The sequence below is a fragment of the Artibeus jamaicensis genome, unplaced genomic scaffold, assembly GCF_021234435.1.
Source record: "Artibeus jamaicensis isolate MK-2021 breed Jamaican fruit bat unplaced genomic scaffold, CSHL_Jam_final contig_332, whole genome shotgun sequence".
In the NCBI taxonomy this organism is placed as follows: domain Eukaryota; kingdom Metazoa; phylum Chordata; class Mammalia; order Chiroptera; family Phyllostomidae; genus Artibeus; species Artibeus jamaicensis.
Window position 1 is genome coordinate 216,848 of NW_026521788.1, and position 18,844 is coordinate 235,691.

Consider the following 18,844-nt stretch of genomic DNA (forward strand, 5'->3'; position numbering starts at 1 on the left):
AAGAAGAAAGTAGGAAGGATCACAATACCTGACACCAAACTATATTACAAGGCCACTGTAATCTAAACAGTCTGGTACTGGCATAAAAACAGGCACATAGACCAATGCAACAGAACAGAGAGCCCAGAAATCAACCCAACTCTCTACAGTCAATTAATATTTGACAAAGGGGGCAGCAACATAAAATGAACTAATGATAGCCTCTTCAACAAATGGTGTTGGGAGAACTAACAGCTATGTGCAAAAAAAATGAAACTCAAGCACCAACTTACACCATACGCCAAAATAAATTCAAGATGGATAAAAGACATATATAACCCATGACACCATTAAAGTCCTAGAGGAGAACATTGGCAAGAAAATCTCAGATATTCCACGCAGCAACATTTTTACGGATATGTCCCCTAGAGCAAGGAATATAAAGGAAAGAATAAACAAATGGGATCTCATCAAAATAAAAAGCTTCTGCGTGGCTAAAGAAAACAGTACTAAATTAAAAAGATAACCAACTGTATGGGAAAACATATTTGCCAATGATACCTCACACAAGGGTTTAATCTCCAAAATATACAAAGAACTTACAAGACTCCACTCTAGGAAGACATCTAACCCAATAAAAAAATGAGAAAAGGACTTAACAGACACTTCTCCAAGGAGGACATACAGAATATCCAGAGACACATGAAGAGGTGCTCAATATCGTTAGCTATCAGAGAGATGCAAATTAAAACCACAATGAGATACCACTTTACACCAGTCAGAATGGCCATCATAAACAAAGCAACAAACAACAAATGTTGGAGAGGGTGTGGGGAAAAGGGGTCTTTAGTTCACTGTTGGTGGGATTGCAGACGGGTACAACCATTATGGAAAACATTATGGAATTTTCTCAGAAAAATAAAAATCGACCTGCTTTTTGACCCAGCAATTCCACTGCTAGGGTTATATCCCAAGAATCCTAAAACATCAATTTCAAAGAACCTATGCACCGCAATGTTCATAGCAGCACAATTTACAATAGCCAAGAGTTGGAAGCAACCTAGGTGCCTGTCAGTGAATGAATGGATCAAAAAATTGTGGTAAATATACACAATGGAATTCTATGCAGCAGAGAGAAAGAAGGACCTACTACCCTTTGCAACAACATGGATGGAACTGGAAAGCATTATGCTGAGTGAAATAGGCCAGGCATTGAAAGACAAATACCATATAATCTCACCTTTAACAGGAAGCTAAACAACAAAACAAACAAGCAAACAGAATAAAAACAAAGACACTGAAATAGAGAACAAGTGGGCAGTGACCAGAGGGGAGAGGGAAGGGAATTTAAGGGGAAAAAAGGGGAGGGATTTTGAGGAACAAGTATGAAAGACACAGGGATGAGGACTGGTGGGGGGGGGGAGGAAATGGGAGGGAGGTGGGGAGCACGAGGCAGGGGGGCTGGAATGGGAGAAACAGACAAAAAACTGTACTTGAAAAATAACTAAATAAAATTTTTTTAAAAATCACCTTAAATCTTATCACTTTTCAAAAACACAGAAACTGCTTACTCCATTGAGATTTTCTTTTACTAATTTAAAACTTCAATAGCAGCTGCAATTTTGAGAAAGAAGAAGAAAGTAGGAGGGATCACAGTACCTGACACCAAACTGTATTACAAGGCCACTGTAATCTAAACAGTCTGGTACTGGCATAAAAACAGGCACATAGCCCAATTGAACAGAATAGAGTCCAGAAATAAACCCAAATCTCTATGGCCAATTAATTATTGACAAAGGGGGCAGCAACATAAAATGGACTAATAATAGCCTCTTCAACAAATGGTGTTGGGAGAACTAACAGCTATGTGCAAAAAAAAAAAAACTCGAGCTCCAACTTACACCATACACCAAAATAAATTCAAGGTGGATAAAAGACTTAAATATAAGCCGTGACACCGTTAAAGTCCTAGAGGAGAACATTGGCAAAAAAATCTCAGATATTTCATGCAGCGACTTTTTTTTACTGATACGTCCCCCAGAGCAAAGGACATAAAGGAAAGAACAAACAAATGGGATCTCATCAAAATTAAAAGCTTTTGCACAGCTAAAGAAAACAGTATTAAAATAAAAAGAGATCTAACTGTATGGGAAAACATATTTGCCAATGATACCTCACACAAGGGTTTAATCTCCAAAATATACAAAGAACTTACACGACTCCACTCTAAGAAGACAAGCAGCCCAATTAAAAAGTGGGCAAAGGACTTGAATAGACATGTCTCCAAGTAGAACATACAGAAGATTCAGGGACACATGAAAAGATGCTCAATATCACTAGCTATCAGAGAGATGCAAATTAAAACCACAATGAGATAGCACTTTACACCAGTCAGAATGGCTATCATAAACAAAGCAACAAACAACAAGTGTTAGAGAGGTTGTGGAGAAGAGGAGACCCTAATCCATTGTTGGTGGGATTGCAGACTGGTACAACCACTGTGGAAAACAGTATGGAATTTTCTAAAAACACTAAAAATGGACCTGCCTTTTGATCTAGCAATTCCACTGCTGGGATTATATCCTGAAAACCCTAAAACACCAATCCAAAAGAACCTATGCACCCCAATGTTCATAGTAGCATAATTTACAATAGCCAAGAGCTGGAAGCAACCTAGGTGCCCATCTGTAAATGAATGGATAAAAAAACTATGGTACATATACACAATGGAATTCTATGCAGCAGAAAGAAAAAAGGAGCTCCTACCCTTTGCAACAGCATGGATGGAACTGGAAAGTATTATGCTGAGTGAAATAAGCCAGGTGGTGAAAGACAAATACCATATGATCTCACCTTTAACAGGAAGCTAAACAACAAAACAAACCAGCAAAATATAACCAGAGACATCAAAATTAAGAACAAATAGATAGTAACCAGAGGGGAGATGGGAGGGAATTTCAGGGGAAAAAGGGGAAGGATTTGCAGGAACTAGTATAAAGGACACATGGACAACAACTAAGGGGGGTGGAAATGGGGGGGGGGGCACTGGGGAGGAGGGGTAGGTTGGGATGGGAGTAAAAAACAGAAAACTGTACTTGAACAATAATTAAATAAATTTTAAAAAACCCTTCAGTAACTTACTTCAGAACTTAAATTTTTACAAAATATAGCTTCCTGGTAATGAATAATTACTTTTTTCTCTCATGCATGAGAGAGACTTTAATTCTGTTTGCTGGATTTACCATGGTATTTGTAAGAATACCTTTTAGCATTGCAACTCAAGTAAGAAAACATTGTGTAAAACTGTATGTTGCATTTATTTTACTCTTTCATACAATGTACTTTTTACTAATACCTTAATCTATCATACTAACAACGTAAACTTTTAATGCCTAAATTAAACCTTATATATACAACCTCTCATTAAATTTTTTTTTTCACTTGCACAATAAAGCCTATAAGAGTCCATGAGGGGATGAGGACACTAAGGAAGTTAAGAAGGAGAGACAAAGCAGGTATCTTTAAGGAAAGAAGTTGCCAGAAACATTCACAAAGGCACTGAGGTAAACAGAGCAGAAAAATATATATGGAGATGATCTGTAGTAATACTCTGAAGCCCACAGGCCAAAGTACAGAGCTAACTTAACTTCCAGCTAACAATTACTCTCAAGCAATCTTTTCTGTACGAACCTCTTCACATCATTCTCTAAGTTTCTTCAGTCTCTAATCATACCTCCCTTACCCTCCGATTTTTTGTCTTCTTTCTCACCACCTTAAATGGAAAAATATGGAAACAAAGTATTTATCTTTAGTTTTGTATTTCCTATCCTGCTTTTTAAAAGCAGATTATATGAGCACTTGGGGTTTTTTTTAACATTTTTAAAAGATGTTATTTATTTTTAGAGAGGGAAAGGGAAGGAGAAAGAGAGGGAGAGAAACATCAACGTATGATTGCCTCTCGTGTGCCACCTACCAGGGATCTGGCCTGCAACTCAAGCATGCACCCTAGACTGGGAATTGAACTGGCGACCCTTTGGTTTGCAGACTGGTACTCAATCCACTGAGCCACACCAGCCCGGGCACATTTTGTGTTTCTTAAACACAAAAAAATTAAACTGTTGTAGTCTTTGAATAACTTTTTCCTGAGATAACACAAAAGTATTTCCCCTACTTAACTAGAAGACTACCAATGGATTAGATGAAAAACAGATTTGGAAATTCTAAATAATGCCCAATGTATGATGGGTAATTGTACATTACAGTATTCAGAAAAATATGAGAGAATAGCACATAATTTGATATCAAAACTATCATGTTCAGTTCCAAACAAAATATTTTAATCTGTGTGGCAATGAAGACAGGCAGATGGAAATATTTTTTAACCAAAAAATTTATCCCAAAATAAAATTCAAATTAAAAAGAAATAAAGAGCAAAATTCAAAGATAAACTGAACACATTATCAAGCTCACTGTCCAACTAGCTCTCTGTAGGTGCATAAATTGTAGCTTGGTTTCCTAAGGTAAACTTCTCTTAATTGCAGGAAACAGCCTGCTGAAAACCCAGTCACATGGGTTTCCCTCTTTCTTCTTTTGGCCATGGAAGTGTAAGAAAGGCTGAAGCAGCAAATTCTAAAGAGGAATAAGCTGTGTGTAACATTGCAGGAGTTTTTCTTAAAGTCGTGGAAAAGAATTATAACTATCAGCAGAAAGAAGGAAAATTAACACCTTTCTGATAAGCTATAAATAAAGGGAGGTAAAGTTATGACTGCACATTAAAGAGAGCTGAGTAAAGGTTTATGAGCTAAAGCTTAAGAACAGGCAAGCATAGCTATCTAAACAGCATAAAATCAAAGTTAAAGACCCTTCTCACTAATAAAAATGAAGCTAACATTTAATTAAGCAAAGATAATTTTTCAACTAGTGGAAGTTAAAAACAGAGTTCTACATTTGTATTTATATCTGTTCTTTGTTGTATCTCTGTTTATACTCATGAATTACACTGTACATAAATATGATCTAACTTTAAATAAATAAGGCAATCTGAGCTGTAAATATATGCTGTAATGTATCTATCAACAATTATTTCAGTGATTAACTATAGTCTTGGAACCATCTGTATTAGAATCATCTATGAGATTTACTTGGTAAATATGTGGATTCCTGCTGGATACCACCACCCAAGATCTACTCCATCATAGGGCAGGGGGGGGGGAGTAATTCAAGGAATCTGCATTCCTAACACCACCGCACCCCCCCCTTTAAAACACCAAACTTTAAGAACTGATGTAGTAGGATGCAAGCAACTATCAACCAAAACTACCTGGGGACAACTCTTAGTGTAGCTAAGAGTTCCTAGGAAGAAATATGCTGCCTCGACTGACTTTCCCTTTCTGAATAATACATTGAGAGATGCATAACAGATGTATCACCTCAAAAGCTCCAAATGTTTCCACTCTTCCCCAAAGCTTTCCTACCACAACATACTAAGTATAAAATGTTTGAGTAAGCCAAGTTAAACATTTCAAGAACTTAAACTTAAAAATTGGCTTTACCTGTCTACAAGAAGTCCTTAAAACAATAAAAGACACAAATACTTTAATATTTCTTACATTCCCTCCTTTCAGTTCCTTCTTGGATTTGTTTTAGTCAAAGTTTCAAGACTTCTGGAAATTTTATATCACTACACTAGAGTTCATTTTAATACTCATCCAATCCCAAATACAAATTATGTTTAAAAATCTATTACCCAAATTGTGTAATGTTTCTTCAGGTAGTATAGATAAAATTTACTCCAGTCTCTTCCTTTCTTTAAACCAGTGGATTTCACTGATGAAATCAGAAAAGGGACTGTGGTGGTCTTGCTATAGTTTGAATGACACTTGAACCCTCCCTATATGCCACATAATAAAAACAAAGCACTTAGAATATTATCTCAATTAACCCTTGTTACAATCTTATGAGGTAGATATCACTATTAACCCTATTTTATGGATGAGTTGCTTAAGGTCCAGAAAGATCAAGTAACTTGTCCATAACTTTATAACTAGGAAGCTCCTCTAAACCGAGGCACGTATGTAACTTCAGAACTAGCAATTTTTAACCACTGCAATATCCTGCAGTTCAAAGATGCCACCTGCCTAAAGCAAATGTCCCGAATGCGGTGAGGCAGAGGTTGTGGATTCTGATGAATCTCATTCTTTAAAATGCTATTCTTAGGAGATTATGAAGTTTAACAAAAGCTAGAAACTATTGCACTGGGCTATTAGTTCTCCAAAGTGGAACACTGGCAACCTTTGAGAAATAACTCATGGTCAGAAAGTTAATGTCTCAAATTCCAGTTCACTGATTAACTAGAATTTATTTATTACCTTACCCTCCCCACTCCAAAGAATAATGAGGGAAAAAACCTAGCATTGTCTAAAGGAAAAAAAATTGGAACTCCTGATCTGTACTGTCCATACCTAAGAAACCACACAAAAATCACTAATGTTTTGCAATAATTACTCTTGAGACAGAGCTGGATCTTTACTGAAAGAAATGTTCAAGTTAGAATTTAGAGTTGAGGGGGATATATCTATCTCTGGCAACCTTACCATTTTACAGATGATAAAATACCCTGTTTTTTTAAGTATCCTCTTTAACTCAGTTCACATTTGTAACATTTAGCCAGCAAATATTTTGAGTCTACAACAGTGTATGCAGGAGAATTGGATCATATTTACGTATAGTGAACCAGAGAATTGTATAATATATCACAGTATACTGGGTCTGGAAGGAACTCTGAACCTCCTAATTTCACAGATAAGGAAAATGAAGTCTAGAAATTTAGTGATTTGCCCAAGGTCACATAATTATTTAATGGCAAAAGAAGCTTCCCAGGACTAAAGCCAAGTTTCTTATCTCTCAGGCCAATAGTATTTTCACTACACCAAACTATGCTTTTCTTCATAAACTTCTTATATTGACTTATTCACAAAAATCAGCACAATAGCTTCAAACCCTAGGAATCAGACTTATAGTCTAGTTCTGATTTTTTTAATTAATTAATTATCTGACTGGGCAAATAACTGTAAAATAAAAACACATGCTACCTTTCCTAGGTCACAAGTATATTTCAAGAATAAAAAGAAGCCCTGGCTGGTGTAGCTCAGTGGATTGAGCACAGGCCTGCGAACCAGAGGATCGCGGTTCAATTCCCAGTCAGGGCACATGCCTGGGTTGCAAGCCAGTTCCCTCCAGGCCAGTTCCCAGCGAGGGACGCACTAGAGGCAACCATACATTGATGTTTCTCTCCCTCTCTCCTTCCCCTCTAAAGATAAATAAGTAAATAAATATTACAAAAAAAAAGAAAAATAGATAAACTGACTTTGTAAAAATTAAAAAAAAAAAGAATAAAAAAGAAACTTACAAGAGTATATATATATAATTTTGGAGCCCTGGCTGGTGTAGCTCAGTGGCTTGAGTGCCAGCCTGTGAACCAAAGGGTCGCTGGCTCAATTCCCAGGAAGGGCGCATGCCTGGGTTGTAGGCCAGGTCCCCAGTGGAGGACACGTGAGAGGCAACCACACACTGATGTTTCTCTTCCTCTCTTTCTCCTTCCCTTCCCCTCTAAAAATGAATAAAATCTTTTAATAAATAATAATTTTGGAAATATATATGATGTAAATATAAGATATATTTTCATATTTTTTCTACAGGTCAATGGATACTGGTTAAATCATGTAAATACTACCCCAAATAGTCGGAACTTAAAAGCTTCAAAAATCATTCCTCTATGTTCCCCTAAATAACAACTTATTACCATGTGTAACTCATTTCCAGTATCTAATTCATAACACCTTACTAGGTGATGTCTAGCAAATAAAAGACTTATGACAAGGGAGCACTGTGGTTTTCCATGGGATATTAAACAATTAATAAAAGGATCCCTGAATTTCCTCTACTTTAAACATTTCTAACTTTACAGTAAAACAAAACTGCTCCCCAAATAAAAAATCTTTTAGTTAATACCTCTATGACAAATAAACTGTAAGGTTTAAGTAAGAGAACATACAGCAGATTCTTGAATATAGTCATTTCATTAGAACATAGATGACATGCCAAGATACTGTAGACGGTACCTCTGTTAATATCAATTAGCCTGTGGTAGAATTGGTTTGGTTATGCATCCTTTCACTTAAAGTTGCACAACCTAGCAACAATGTTAAGTGAGGACTTAATATACAAATGTTGCTTTCTAAGTTGTGACAAATGTACCTGAGTAATATGATGTTGACAATATGGGAACAAAGTGAATGGTACGGGGCAATTTTCTCTATGTAGTTATCTGTGTAACTTTTCTTCAAATCTAAAACTTTTCTAAAATAAAAAGTATTAACAACTAAAAAAAGTAAGTATCTCTGCCCATTTTGAATAATTCAGAAAATTTCTACCGCACAGGTAACTCCAAGTTAATATTGGATTAATAGTCTGCTTTGCTCACTAGGGTATAGCATTAAAATATTAACTTAGTTTAACATTTCAAAATGATCTTTGAGCCCTTAAAATTATCTTAGTCCCACAAAAACGGAAGTTTCCCAATACTATTCTACCAAATTTAGATTCACATTATCGTATCTCTAACCACCCACCTTAAATCCATGATCAATAAAGGAAAGATAAACCAATGGGATCTCATCAAAATAAAAAGCTTCTGCATGGCTAAAGAAAATAGCATTACAATGAAAAGAGAACCAACCGTATAAGAAAACATATTTGCCAATGACACCTCAGATAAGGATTTGATCTCCAAATTATATAAAGAACTTACATGCCTCCACTCCAGGAAGACAAACCACCCAATTAAAAAAATGGGCAAAGGACCTAAACAGACACTTTTCCAAGGAGAACAATACAGAGGGCTCAGAGACATATGAAAAGATGCTCAGCATCACCAGCCATCAGGACATGCAAATTAAAACCGCAATGAGATACCACTTCACACCCATGAGAATGGCCATCATAAATCATCAAACAAGTGTTGGAGAGGTTGTGGAGAAAAGGGAACCCCAGTGTACTGTTGGTGGGAATGCAGACCGGTGCAGCCACTATGGAAAACAGTGTGGAATTTCCTCAGAAAACTAAAAATGGAACTGTCTTTTGACCCAGCAATTCCCCTGCTAGGATTATATCCTAAGAACCCTGAAACACCAATGCAAAAGAAGCTATGCACCCCAATGTTCCCTGCAGCACAATTTGTAACAGCCAAGTGCTGAAAGAAACCTAAGTGCCCATCAGTAAATGAATGAATCAAAAAACTATGGTACATTTACACAATGGAATACTACATAGCAGAAAGAAAGAAGGAGCTCCTACCGTCTGTGACAGCATGGATGGAACTGGAGAGCATTATGCTAAGTAAAATAAGCTTAGCGATGGTGAGGGACAAATACATACGATCTCACCATTAACAGGAACCTAATCAACAAAACAAACAAGCAAAATATAACCAGAGACATCAAAATTAAGAACAATTAGATAGTAACCAGAGGGGAGATGGGAGGGGATAATGGGGGGAAAGGGTGAGGGGTTTTCGGAAATAACCATAAAGGACTCATGGACGAAACCAAGTGGGGAGGGAATCGGGGAAGGGAAAGAAGGGAGGTGGGGATGGCCAGGGTGGTGGGGAGAGGTGGAGGCAAAAGGCAGAAAACTGTACTTGAACAACAATAAATTTTTTACAAAAATTCAGAAAAACCAAAACCATTAGCAAATTCCTTGAACCAATGCTGGACTTCCAATGGTTTTGTGTAGATATCTATTTCCTACACTGTGTGTGTGTTTGTGTTTGTGTGCATGTGTGTGTTTAAGAAAATACTGAATCTTGCCCCAGCCAGTGTAGCTCAGTTGGTTGGATTTTGTCCCACAAATCAAAAGGTCACAGGTTCAATCCTTGGTCCTGGTCCCAGTATATGCCTGGGTTGCTCCCCCATCTAATATTATAACAATAAGCTCCACAATACCCTAAAATATTCAGACTCCTATTTTTAGTCTAGAACAAGTCATTATATTCTTTTCAGCTTTTCTAAAATTTTAATTGTTTTCCATCCTCACCTCAGGCTACCTACACTCACTAATTTCAGAGAGAAGGGAAGGGGGAAGAGAAAAAAGGAAAGAAACATTAATTCGAGAGAGAAATATATCTATCAGCAGCCTTGACATGGCAGCCTCCCTATGTACCCAACAGGGGGCTGAACCACAACCTACACATGTGACCTGACAGGGAACTGAATCCAACTGAACCTCGACCTTTCAGTCCACAGGACAACACTCCAACCAACTGAGCCACATCAGCTGGCGCTTCTAAAATTTTTAACATTCTTATTATATTAATATATAAGTAACATATAAAAATAGTGTCCGGTAGAATTCCATTAGTGACACAGATATGAATATTTCTGCATTTTTATATCTTGCAACAAAAATTTGATATTTGGATAAAAATAATCATTCTCCTTTTCATTATATACCACACCTGTATTTAAAAACTGCTTGCTTCAGGTAACTACAAATTTTTTTTTTTAATTTATGAGGTTGATATGTTGCTTTTATTTCACCAAGATGTTGAAAAGGAATTATTTTTAAGAAACTGATTTTAAAACTGTAGTTTGTATTTTAGCTGGCTGGGAGGAATACACACTGAGAAACAAAACCTTATCTGACACAGGTGTGTGATGGCTCATTCAAGCGAATTATCATTTTGTCAACTAGTATAAATTCTAGAGGAAAAAAGGATGTGCTGATTCTGATGTTTCTGAGAACCTTAAATTAGGAAAATTTATAACTGGAGGAATTCTAAATTCTCAGTATCATACATAATTAACAGAAAATGTATTCTCAACAACTTTCATACTGGAGAGAATGAAGACCACCTAGATGTGAAAAGAAATCACTAAAAACACTTGTAGTCTTCCCTATTCAGCCTAACTAATAAAAAGAGCTCTGCGAAAGGTTTTTTGGGGTTTTTTTTTTTGCCACAACATCTAGAAAGTTCAGAAGTCAATAATTACAGAGAAAACTATATTAACCTGTATGTTCTAGAATCTAGAAAGCCAATTTTCTTTTCAGATAGGAGGGGAAAAAAACAATCTTAAAACTTTATTCCCTACCTTAGTCATGTTATTTAAAGCCACCAAATTCTTGCAATTCATCATGAAGACTCTGTAAAAAAAATTATCAACACTACCGGGAAACACAGATAGATAGTGTGGGTTCCTAAATAACAGTAACTATGACAGTTCAGTCTGAATAATGCTCAAAGTAATAAATGGCACCCTGGCTGGTGTGGCTCAGTGGACTGAACACCGGCTTGTGAACCAAAAGATCACTGGTTCAATTCCCAGTCAGGACACATGCCTGGGTTTCGGACCAGGTCCCTAGTAGGGGACACACGAGAGGCAACCACACATTGATTCCCTCTCTCTCCCTCCTCCTCTGTCTAAAAATAAAGAAATAAAATCTTTTTTAAAAAGCAATAAATGGCTTTAAAAAAATATGCCCCGGTTGGGTAGCTCAGCTGATCAGAGCATTGTCCCAATATGCCAAAGTTGCAGTTATAAACACAGAGATGCCCTTGTGAAGCTGAGGCAAGCCCCCAACAAGGACAGAACTACAATTCACCTCATCAGGGAGAGAAAGCAGGAGATCATGACAGTGGTCCCATCCTGGACCACATTCCTTTCTCTCCTGTAATATTTCTACCCCAGTCAATGAAGCTCCTGTCAATGATGTATCTTAACTGAACATAAATTTACAGTAATAGATATAATGCTGTGAACTGCTTCCCTCTCTTTACCTAAGTTAAAACAAACCTGAAGCTATTCTTTAGAAGTATTTCTGTTAAAAGATTTTTGCCCAAGGAAGGGAAAGAAAGAAAGCAGGAAGGAGAAAGAAAAGATGGAAGATAATCAGGTGGGAAAGAAAAGAGCCACCTGTAAACAGCCCTTGTGATGGAATATAAACCTCGGCTGGAAATTAGGGATCCTGGTTCCTAATCCCAACTCTGCCATCAACTAACTAAACTACTTCTTTAGACAATAAGTTTCCTCATCAAAAAATGAAATGGGTATAGGGGGTGGCACCCAAGAACAAGAACACAAACTAAAACGAGATATCCCCAAAGGGAGCCCTGGCCCAGAGCTTCAGAGTTGAAAATAAGTGTACATAGGAAGAAAACAAAAAACCTCTTAAGTTGCAGAAGCAAGGGAAATTTCTGATTATTCTGCCTGGGGATGGAAGATTGTTCAAAATTACAATGTACAAATTACTACCTAGAGTGGGAGAGTCCATGCGAGTTGCCAGTTCAACACCTGAGTGGGGTTATTTATACCAGTGCTAGGCATTATAGATTCAGAGACGAATGCCACAGTCTCTGCCTTTAAGGTGTTTGGAATTCAGGTAAGGCTTTGGCTAAATGCTGAGAGAAAAATTGTTCCTCTGTCTGACTCTGCCCTCTCCCACCAATGTTACATAAAGGAAACAATGACACCTAGAATGTTAACATTCAGATCTCAACAAAGAAAAATGAGGTTTAAAGAAATTAACTTCAGGGTACCTAAGGTTTCTAATTTCAAACCCAATGCTCTGAGATATATGACTAGTGTGGCCATATGAATACCAACTAGCTACATTAATTAAACTATTAACCTACAGGATAAATTTTTTTAATTATATCAAAATTCCTGCCTAAAGTTAATATTAAAGCCTCTTATAATAGAATTGCCTTATTAGTCATAAATTACAGTGCATACATATATGTGTCTATGTGTGTGTATATGTGTATGTGTGTGTGTGTATATATATATATATTTAATTTCCAACTTAACCCCCACTAGCCTGTACTCCACCCCCAAGTTAGGAACCATTACTATTGCCCAAACCATCTCAATGGCTCCTGTTCCCAATGGGTAGTGCAGAGCAAGTACTCTGGGTACACTGTTTGAATTAGTGATCTCCAGAGCCCCTTCCAGGTCTAAAATTGCCTGACACTAGACATCAAAACATGACCAATAAACACCTACGGTCCACACAAGGTCACAAATATATACACTTAACTCACCTTGAGATCTTTTAAAAACACTGCCACCACAAACTTTAAGTATATTTTGCAACCACAGGCAAAAATGCAGATCTTACTACTCTATATTTTGCCCTATGAGTAACACAAAATTAGTATTTCCCAATCTTGATCTAAACACATTACAATTTCCTTGTAAGTTTATACAAGTAGGAAAAATAAGTGATAATAAAGTAGAAAAAAGAATAAGAAATATTATTTACAATCAGAAAATTGTGACTGTGTGTCTACAACATACACTAACTACAGTCCTCTGAAATTTGAGCTGTAGAATTTGTGTGTGAGAGAGACAGAGAGAGAAATAGGAACAAAAACACAGGAGAGAGAACTCTGAAAGGGAGGGTTTTACAAGTTGGGAATACTTTCGTATTTGCCTACAGATCTTTTTTTAAGCGGGTCAAAATCTGACTCAAGGGAGATTGCTTTTACTTTTCATTGATGTGCATTAAAATGAGTATTTTCTGACTACTTACTTATCCCTGACAAATCAACAAAGCCCCATTCTGAAATATGCAATGTCCAGCACCATAATTTAATTTTAAGAATAGCAGGTCAAATAATATAAATACCACAAAAAATTAAAAATAAGTTCTTGAAAAAAGTGGAAGCCTATCTGTCAGAATTAGAGAAGAGAGATTTTCCAGATAAACCACCATAGTAATTTGGCTTTACAGACTGGGATCAAATGCTAAATACCAAACTGCATTTGAATAAAGGCCACTGGGAAAAAAACGGTTAAACGCTGTGAAACATAGCCTCCTCTATTTTCAAGAATTCCCAAATTATTTAAATGTATTGACTCCAAGCAGACAGCTCTGCAAAATGACTTCCCTCTTTCACAAACACAACCCCACACATACTGCCATCCCCTTCCCCCAATCCTTTTAGTACAAGTAAAAAACAAACAAATAAATAAAAATGGGGACCGAGAAGGCTGTCTGCTTTTCCAGAAGGGGCAAAACTGCAGGCAGGGCACTACCAGGCTGGCAGGACCTGAATACACAGAAACCAGGTGTGAAAGGGAGGTATAGCCTCCATCCGACAAGGAACAGAAAGAGTTGCTCCCCTTGGAGCTCACAACTTCCACAGGCAGCACAATGCAGACCAGTTCCTCTTCCTCGGGTGACAAATCAAAGCTAAGTCTGGACGCTAGTGAGAGCTGGCACCGAGGCGACCCCCAAGCCACTCTTGGCCAGCACCGGGCCTTAGCCCAAACCCAACCCGAACCCCAGCTCTGCCTGCGCTGTACCTGGCGAAGAAGTCCACGAAGCCGCCACTCCGTCGAACCCGGGCTGCGGTCCCCGCTGGGCCCTGCTCCGAGGTGGACGAGGGCACCAGTGGCCCCACTGGGGGCAGGTGGTCGCTGTCGTTCTGGCAGCGGCTCACCTCGAACGTGTTCCGAGAATTCAAGTGAACGTCGGAGAAGCCGAGGAGCCGCTCGGCGTCTGCGCCCCTACTAGTCCTCTCGCTGGAGGTGGCGGGGGACACACCTTCCTCGGGACCTCCAGCTCCAGGATGCTCCAAGTCCTCGCTTCTGCGGCCACCAAGGACTGTGCTGCCCCCTGCGCTGCAGCCCGAGCCCTCAATCTCCTCCGCATCTGCCGCGGCCAAGCAGCAGCTGCGCAGCGGGTCCTCCAGCGGAGCGGCCCAGTCAGAACGGCCGCCCGCGCCGTCAGCACCCTCGTCGCCAGGCCCCTCCAAGTGGAGGTGGCGGTGGCGTGGATTCCAGAGGCCAGCTCGGGCCAGCCCGTGAGACTCCTCCACGTCGCGAGAGTCCTGGCCCAGCAGAAAGCCCGAGTCACCGTTGGTCATACCTCCGTGCCGAGGAGCAGTGACATCTGCCACCTCCGCACCTCGGTGCTTGGCGCCTAGATCCCGCGGGCAGGCGTCCGAGCGCTGGGCTGCTGAGGACGGAGGAGAGCAGTGCTGGCCGGCAGGGAGCGGACAGTAGCCAAGCCCGGGCTCCAGCTGCCCCCCGGCTGCCGCGAGGTAATGCCGAAGGAGCTGCTGAGGCGGCGTCTCCTCTTCCTCCCCCTCCTCCTCCTCCGGCGGCTCCGGAACGCTGATGCCTCCGCCAAAGCCGCCCGTGGCCCGGATCGTCTTCCCGTCCTGGCCCGCCGACTCGGGCGCCGGCACAGGGAGCAACTTGCGATTTCTTCCCGAGCAGGCTCCGGCATCCTCCGGACCCACCATCTGGGCCGGGTGAGCGCCTCCCGAGGAGGCGGCCGAAGACTCCCTGGAGCAGGCTTGGTCTGGGTATAGCCCTAGGTGCTGAAGCCGCGGCGGCAGGCGCCGCAATCCTTCCAGACCCACTCCCAACCCGGGTTCCAGCAGTTGCGGGAGGGCGGGCCAGTGCCTGGGTTTGCGCACGCGCAAAAGCCGGACCGGTCAAGCCCCGACCTGGAGATCCCGAGAACCATAGAGACGCCAGCTAGAGAGCCCTGCTCCTTAATACTCAACCGGCCAATCTGGGATCAGCCGTCTGGGTGGTGGAGGTTGGTTGGTCCACTCCAAGTATGACAGTTCTCTCAGAAGCACGGCAATGGCTCGCTTAGCAAAAATTCACTTGACGTAGTTAATTTATAGGAGTAGCATACAGGATGTTAGATGTAAATCCTTTCAGCTCTAATTGGTCACCAGTGGACTTTACCCATTTACATCCATCTTCTCCATCACCACAGTCACAATTTAGGGCTTCATCTCATGTCAACACCCTGTCAAGTTCTCCCCTTCACCTTTCACAATACTACTTAGGTTATCTTTCTTGTCTAGCAACACACTTCATCCCCATTGCTCTTCTTACAGATTTTCTTTATTGCTCAAGGAGGGAGAGGAAGTAGAGTCAGGCAGAGAAAGGCTATTGAAATAATTCCAGCATGCTGTGAATATAGATTTAAATGGAGTGATAACCATTGAGTGGAGATGAAGTGTATTTCAAGTAAAAATCACAAGACTTGATAACACTGGTTATAAGGAGCGATCGAAGAGGGAGGACCCAGCAATTACTACAAAACTCTTGAGATGGAAACCAATGTAGTTTGAAGAAATAGGGGCTGGAAAAACTTGACTAATCAAGGAAATCTATCTGGTAAAGTAAAAGAATGGTACTATCAAGCATATAGTTACAGGTGTAAAACTTGTGTTAAAACTTAGGTCAGGATGCAAGTCGAAGAGTCATCTGCATAAAACTGCTATGTGAGTCATGAGTGACAACTAGGAAGATAGAATACAGATGGAGTTGGGGCATAGACTTAATAGCGTCATTATTTCAGGATGGACAAAGAATTGTATTACAAGGTATTAAAGAGGCACCGCTTGTGGATAAAATGAAGCAACAAATACAGGCTACTCATTCTAGAAGTATGTTAGTGAAAGAGAGCAGAAATAGGAGAATGCAGTAGTAGAGAAAGCAGCATTGTCAAACTTCAAATTTTTTTCTTACAAATATACATCCATACACACAAAAGAGTGAATATAACCTATATGGTGATAATATATATTAAATATGTATATTATATTTATATATTTAATATATATTTAACATATATATTAAAAAATGGATATCCATGTACCCAGCAACCAGTTTAAGAATCATCAAGCATCTTTTATAATGAGCATTTTTGAAGGCCCTAAGGAAGGACTAAGTGGCATGGGCATAGTTAACAATGTATTTCAAGATCTTCTGAAGAAAAAATGACTTTCAGGACAGAGGTGGAAAAGTTAATTTAAAAAGTGAGAAAATATTTGCAAAGCGTGTATCTCATAAGGTTTGGTATCCAGAATATATAAACAACTCATACAACTCAACAACAGACAACCCCATTATAAAATGGGTAAAGGACTTGAACAGACATTTCTCCAAAGATATGCTAACAAGTATTTTTTTTAATTTTTACTTATTGATTTGAGAGAGAGAGAGGGAGGGAGAGAGAAACATCAATTTGTTGTTCCATTTATTTATGCATTCAATGATTTATATTTGCATGTGCCCTGGCCAAGGATTGAACCCACAACTTTGGTTTATCTGGACAATGGTCTAACCAACTGAGCTATCTGGCTAGAGTGCTAATAGCTCTTAATAGTATATGAGCCCTGGCTGAGAGGCCCAGTTGGTTGGAGCATCATCTTGTACACCAAAAGGTTGTGGGTTCAATCCCTGGTGGAGGCACACACAGGAGGCAACTGATCAATGTTTCTTTCTCATATTGATGTTTCTGTTTATCTCTGTCTCTCTCTCCCCCCTCTTCTCTTTCTAAAATCAACAAACATGAACATATATATCTTCAGGTGAGGGATACACACACATATGTGTGCATACACATATATACATATGTACATATATGTGTGTAGATATATATATATATATAAAATGATGCTCAACATTATTTGTCACCAGAGAAATGCAAATCAAAATCACAGTGAGATAACATCATACCGACTAAGATGGCTATAATCTAAAACTGGAAAATAACAAGTGTTGTAGAGATTCTGGAGAAAGTGGAACCCTCATACATTGCTGAAAGAAATCTAAAATGATACAGGTGCTGTGGAAAATTCCTCAATAAGTTAAACAGAATAAAATGACCCAGCAATTCCACTCCTAGGTATATTCCCAAGAGTTCAAATATGTTCAAACCAAAACTTGTACATAAATGTTCACAGCAGCACTAATTATAAAAACCAAAAGGTGGGAACCAAAAAAATGTCTATCACCAGAGGAATGGATTAAGGAAATATGGTATATCCATACAATGGACTATTAGCCACAAAAAGGAAGGGAGCCCTGATATGAATTACAAAGGAAGTGAATCTCAATAACCTTATGCTAATTGAAAAAAAGCCAGACACAAAAGATTACATATTGTATAACTCCATTTATATGAACTATCCAAAATAGGTAAATCCATAGAAAAAGAAAACAGACTGACAATTGCCAATGGCTAAGGAAAGGGGAAAAGACAGAGGGACTGACTAATGTATATGGGGTTTTCTTCGGGGGTAATAAAAATCTTTTTGAGCTGGATACAGTTGGGTAATGTCATGGTATTGCAAATAGACTGAATTGTACTTTTTCTAAATGACTTCATTTTATATTAATTTCACCTCAATTAAAAAATTTAAGTTATACAGGTGATGTCTAGACGTAAGTATAGTTATTCGACACATAAAGATGAGGGTAACTGACAGTTCAATCTTAATCTTTTGTCTTTTCAACCTCTTCCCTCTCTACCTAGAGAATTTATCCCTGTGATTTTCTTACTGCCATCAAACCTTTCCTAAATAACTTGTTAACTTATTTGACCACTCCATTTCTTCATCTATAAAGTCATACTATTTGTAAACTTGTTTCTCTGAATGGCTTATTTTGCTCTCTACTCCCTCTCCCCTGGTCAATAGTAGCAAAGTTTTTATGAACCATGCTAGCCCATATTACCCTACTATTTTCTCAGTGCAGCCTTCAAAACTGAAACACATTTACATTTTGTAACTTTGTCTATAATCATATGTATTGCATACTACTAAATTATGTTAATAGTTCTTATTAGGGGTTAGTGGTTTTATTTCCCACTTTCGGCAGTAAGAGTTTATCTTATTTGATAAGTAATGGCAAATCTTATTTTACACAGAAAAAAATATCTACTTTCAAGGTGCAGCATATCCTTCTTGCAGTCCTTAAGAGTTTGACATTAAAATCTTTTGATACTGGGCCTCAGCCCATTAGTTCAGTTGACTAGAGCATTGTCCTGATAT

The 18,844-nt window shown here is 38.9% G+C and overlaps 1 protein-coding gene across 1 annotated transcript in view; it reads right to left on the reverse strand.

Moving 5' to 3' along the window:
- TBC1D12 (TBC1 domain family member 12) overlaps positions 1–15,446 on the reverse strand; it is an 86,606-nt gene extending 71,160 nt beyond the window's left edge. Inside the window, exon 1 of the mRNA XM_037143009.2 lies at positions 14,343–15,446. Within this exon, the coding sequence (XP_036998904.2) occupies positions 14,343–15,286 (944 nt within the window). The 5' untranslated portion in view covers positions 15,287–15,446. The remainder of the gene's footprint in view (positions 1–14,342) is intronic.
- Positions 15,447–18,844: the final 3,398 nt, after the last annotated feature.